Raw genomic sequence first — 5249 nt, forward strand, 5'->3', positions numbered from 1 at the left:
CAACCAGAGGAGTCGCCCCCTGGTGGACACTAGAGAGAATGCAGCTGTAAGACACTTCAGTCTTGGCTTCACTCTTCAGAACCGGCCACTAGAAGAGGAATTAGCCCGACCGTCCTGTGGCCAAACCTCAACCAGAGGAAACCAGAAGGGAAACTATGTAACCTGAAAGCTGTGGTTTAGAAACGGAGGGCAGGTGTTGATTCCACATATTAAAAGTAACATTATATTACATATGAGTCATATCAGGTGAGTCTCACCAGTGTCCGTGCAGAGTCAGAGTAGCAGCCAGCGAGTAGTCGACGATGGGAACGGGGTGAAAATAGGCGACGGGTCCGAGGGCCAGCAGCAGGACGCTCAGCGCTCGCTCCCCGGTCCAGTGCAGAGAGGCGGCCTTGGAGGCGGAGCCTGCTGCAGAGAGAGAACAAACAGCAGATAGTTAGCGCACAAGGTCACAACTGTACGTTATCTTTACCTGGATACATGTCATGTACACACATTTAGTTACTGTTAATACCGTGAAGAAGAACCAGAGATGTCTCAGAGGAGGAAGAGAGGAAAAAGAGGAGATGGAGGAAGAGGAGGAGGAGGAAGAGCAGGAGGAGGAGTCATGAAATGGACTCGGAGGAGATTTGTTTGCTTGTCTTTCCATCGTTTGAACTGATTTGACTTTGACAGGAGGAGGAGCCTCAGCAGCTGTTCTGTCCTCACGGCTCCTCTAAAGCTCAACTATTATTAACTAAAGCAGAAATGAAAAACATCACAATCGTGTGCTTTCACTACTTCTTGGCCACAGCTGTTGGCTGGTGCTTCATATTTAACAGACTAATATTTATCATAGTATAGTATTAATGTTATGATCTAACTCTGGACATGAAGTGAATCAAAGTGTTAAACTGGTCCTTTAATTTAGAGATGCTGGGAGACAATACGTTTAACTTCATATTGTTTTTCTTCTTTTTCGGTGAATTCACTGTTTACTGTTCTATTATTCTGAAATTTGTATTCTTATTACAAAAAACTATGATTATTACTATTTTTATATATAACTGCATTATTTTCCCTGGAAACTACATCAAATGTTTTATATGTTTGGTGCTTTCTTTCTCTTCTATTATCTTTATTTATTTAAAAAGAAGAAGTTGTATTATTAATATTTTATATATAAGTGCGTGTACATACTTTCGTCGATCCTCAAAGAGTATTGACTTTTAGTGACATTCATTTAAGTGTTCTTAATTCACTAAATGTATTAATGTTAGTGCCAACGTGACACAACAAGTGTTTTTAACAATTCTTTAACACTTGTTTTTTAGCTTTAACAAGTTCAGTTTTTACAAGCTAAAGATGTTTTAATCAGGTCAAATGAAGACATAAATAAATACAGAGGACTGAGAAGCACAGCTGTGTATTTAACGGATACATTTGTGTTTCCGTCATGATTTAAAATACCCACTAACAGCTGGTGAGACCTGACAGCACATGAACCTCTCAGTGTTTGAGCTGCCAACTGTGGACCACAAGAGCTCAGACCTGAACCACAGAGACCACAGACACCAGGTCCACGTCGAACACAGAGCTACAAAGACTCTCTACAGGAAACACAACTACAGCGAATCAATAACAGTAATTTAGTTTGACACAAATCACACTCTGACCTGTTCGTTGATATTAATATTAATATTAGTCTGAACATTTTAACATATCACTGTCACATGCAGTACTTTATGCATCGTCCCTACTCATACTGCATGCAGTACTCCCCATACTGCATGCAGTACTCCCCATACTGCATGCAGTACTCCCCATACTGCATGCAGTACTCCCCATACTGCATKCAGTACTTAGTGAGCACTGACCGTGGAGAGCCTGTGAGGCATGGATCCTTGCAGTGAGCTGGTGAGGCTGCTCCTGGTACTTGTGAGGAACGACCAGCGGTCGGGCCAACAGAGTGGTCTGGTAGAACAGAGCTGAGGACAGAAAGACGAGGAATCACCTTTTATTATAATAATAATACACTCTGATGACATCATAGTACATCACAACCTACTCACTAGAAAATATACATAACTATACCACCGAATCTGGTTTCCATTGAGCCAAATGTCTGCGTGTAAACAGTCAGAGGGGGGCGGTAGTGAGCACTCTTTACCTCACATGAACTAACTGAAGTACGTTATATTTCTGTTTGGTTCGTCTTATATCAGCAGAATTAAAAACGGAAGTCTTGCCATCTCACAATAACGTCTTTTTAATGTTTTACCGTGTCCTATTTCATCGTAAAAGAGTGTTTACTTTAAAATTCACTATTTTTTGACTTGTTTTTTCAGGTCTGCGTCTCTACGTCACGTTATAAGAACGCTTGTTAGCTGAAGTCGTGATCTTGAAAGCAGCAGTTCGTCTCCCCTAGACGTGCTTTTGTTCCTACGTACACAGCTAATAATCGGCTTCTCTGCTGTCGAAACGTCCTGCTCTCCAACTGTCTCATTAAAGTACATGTACGTTAAGAAGAAAGAGCGTAAAAACCTGCTGAAAACAGACAGAAGTACTCACGTTTGACTCCTCTGCGACACACAGAACTCAACCGAACGATGGCCGCCATGATTATCCGCCAACCAAGGTTAACCACAGTTACCCGGATGTGGTTGTTGTGACGCGTCGTCAGTGGAGCAAAGATGGCGGATGTTTGAGAAGATCACTAACACCGTTTAACGGGTTTTATTCAAGTATCTCGAATTAAGTCAGTTAATATCTTAATGTTTAACATGGGCCTTCCCCAAAAACTCTCACATGACATTATTATAAAATAAATAAATAAATAAAACCATGATTAAAAAGGAGCAGTTTATTATAACCTCAAATTAACATAATTCACTTTAAAATTAATTAATTAAAATTACGATATACTATATTTAATTAATGTATACATACATTAAGTAAATTAATAAATTAATTTTTAATCTTTAATATGGGCCTTCCCCAAAAACTCAGATGATATTATTTTAAAAAATAAAATAAAACATGATTTAAAAACTGGTTCCAATTTGAATCATCCCACAGTTTACTACCTCAAATTAACATTACTATATATTATGTTTAATTAATATATGTCTACGATATGTGTGTAATTTTGGGTTGTATTGCATTTCAAAAATATATATATTATAATGTAATCTATCTGCCTTGTTTATATATGTATATATATATATATATTGTTATTGCCTTTATTCTTTCTGTTTTTACCATATAAAGTGCCTTTGAGTACCTTTTAAAGCGCTATACAAATAAAATGTATTATTATTATTATTATGATTTATATGATGATTATTGTTATTATCACAACGAGTATAGTAAGCACCAAGGGGAACAAGATGGTAAAATAAAATAAAACATGATTTTAAAACAGTGGTTCCCATTTGAATCATCTCACAGTTTACTACCTCAAATTAACATTACTATATATTATATTTAATTAATATATGTCTACGATATGTGTGTAATTTTGGGTTGTATTGCATTTCAAAAATAAAATGTATTGTTATTATTATGATTTATATGATGATTATTGTTATTATCAAGATAACAAGATGGTAAAATAAAATAATAATAATCAGATGTTGGTTACAAAAAATGACTAACCGATAAAATATTAAATAAATTAAATATTTTTCTTTTGAAGCAGCTCCTGTTTACCATAAAACATCTTTGTGAGCGCCACGTGCTGCGTTACGTCTAGTACGTCGATTTACAAAACGTCATAGGGAGGCGCCGTCGCCGTGCGTCGCGTTGATCAGCGGTAGTCTGACAGGCTGCGCTTACACTCGCGGTTTGAAGCCGAAGGTCAGGGCATAACACGGGTCTACTGTGGCCGTTTGACAGGCACTATGGACGGGTTTGATAATTTCAGCGCGTCGGACAAAGCAGAGGCGACGGAGCTCCAGCGTATGATCGCGATAGAGCAACAGAAAGCGCAGTTCCAGGCCCAGGTTCGTATGCTAACTATGCTAACTGTGCAAGCTATGCTAACTGTGCTAACTATGCTTCCTACTGGAAGGTCTTATAATTCAAGGTTTATTTGATTTTCGACTAACAATAATATACGAGTTTTCATTTTTTTTTCTGCACTGAAGCAAACAGTCCCATTAGAAAGTTAGTTTATTATCATTAGTGTGTATTACATTAATTATTATTTAATTTACTAACTTAACACCTGTATTCTAATGGACTGTCGTGTGTATACATACACACATATGCACACATATGTATACATGTACACATCATATACATATGTGTGTATGTATACTTGTTTGTTTTTGTTACACATTTATGTTAAAAACAAAATATCGACTCATGTATCCTTCTTTAAAACGCTCAATAAGGTAAAGTAACGGCCTCTATCTGATCCAGTATGGGTCGAGCTCCAGCTCCAGTCAGTGATCACGATAAAGCAAACTATTCATCCAAACATAACACGGTCTAAAAAGGTTGTTTCTGCAATCTGTTCAAAATTAAAAATCCACCGAAGACGTATTCATCATACAACAATATATGAAATCAGTTTTCTTCTGTTTATTCCAGGTGCACACGTTCACGGACGTCTGCTGGGACAAGTGTGTGGACAGTCCGGGCTCCAAGCTGGACCACCGGACGGAGACGTGTCTGGTGAACTGTGTGGAGCGCTTCATTGACACCACCCTGACCATCACCAACCGCTTCACCCAGATGGTGCAGAAGGGCGCTCATTGATGAGGATGATGATGACGATGAGGACGAGGATGAGGGACTAAAAAAGGACAATGTGATGACATTAATGAAATGTTTAGTATCGTGTTTGATGGAAGATCGTGTGCACGACGGACGTTTGCATTTCCTGTAATGTGACATGAGTAAAGTGACACACTGGTCTCATGTTCACCATCCTGTCTGTGATCCTTTGTGTACTTAACAAAAAGGGGATTGAAGCAAGGAAACAATCCAGCTGTAGAGGGGTGAAGCCCCGCCCCTTCTGGTGTCCTCCATGAGACCTTATTAAATGTTTATGGCAGTATTGTTTGGTTTTGTGTGAAAGGTACAGGTGAACTAAATCTCACTGGTTCGTATGTCTTTGAGCTCAAAAAGGAGGTGGACTACTGGAAAACTGTTGATATTTGGTACACGAGTCAATCATGGCGAAACCTCGGTTGTGAAAAGTGAAGTCGGAGCTTCATGTGTCAAAGCTGCATTCTCTCTAGTGTCCACCAGGGGGCGACTCC

General features: G+C 38.8%; 2 protein-coding genes across 3 annotated transcripts; one reads left to right on the forward strand and one right to left on the reverse strand.

Annotated features, from left to right (window-relative positions):
• Positions 1–18: 18 nt before the first annotated feature.
• LOC116379147 (succinate dehydrogenase [ubiquinone] cytochrome b small subunit B, mitochondrial) lies at positions 19–2643 on the reverse strand. 2 transcript variants are annotated; one of them, XM_031841078.1, is made up of 3 exons: positions 2551–2643; positions 1857–1967; positions 19–405 (listed from the first exon to the last, which is right to left on the reverse strand). In XM_031841078.1, the coding sequence occupies exons 1-3, from the start codon at positions 2597–2599 to the stop codon at positions 254–256; spliced, it is 312 nt and encodes a 103-aa protein (XP_031696938.1). In that variant the 5' UTR covers positions 2600–2643; the 3' UTR covers positions 19–253. The 2 variants fall into 2 exon arrangements, with proteins under 2 accessions (XP_031696938.1, XP_031696937.1); XM_031841077.1 differs by having other exon boundaries at positions 21–408.
• Positions 2644–3748: 1105 nt separating this feature from the next.
• timm8b (translocase of inner mitochondrial membrane 8 homolog B (yeast)) lies at positions 3749–4914 on the forward strand. The gene is made up of 2 exons (XM_031841079.1): positions 3749–3983; positions 4576–4914. Exons 1-2 carry the CDS (start codon positions 3882–3884, stop codon positions 4741–4743), a joined length of 270 nt encoding a protein of 89 aa, XP_031696939.1. The 5' UTR covers positions 3749–3881; the 3' UTR covers positions 4744–4914.
• The last annotated feature ends 335 nt before the right edge of the window (positions 4915–5249 follow it).

This window comes from Anarrhichthys ocellatus, unplaced genomic scaffold (genome assembly GCF_004355925.1).
Source record: "Anarrhichthys ocellatus isolate YVR2014 unplaced genomic scaffold, GSC_Weel_1.0 scaffold3800, whole genome shotgun sequence".
In the NCBI taxonomy this organism is placed as follows: Eukaryota; Metazoa; Chordata; class Actinopteri; order Perciformes; family Anarhichadidae; genus Anarrhichthys; species Anarrhichthys ocellatus.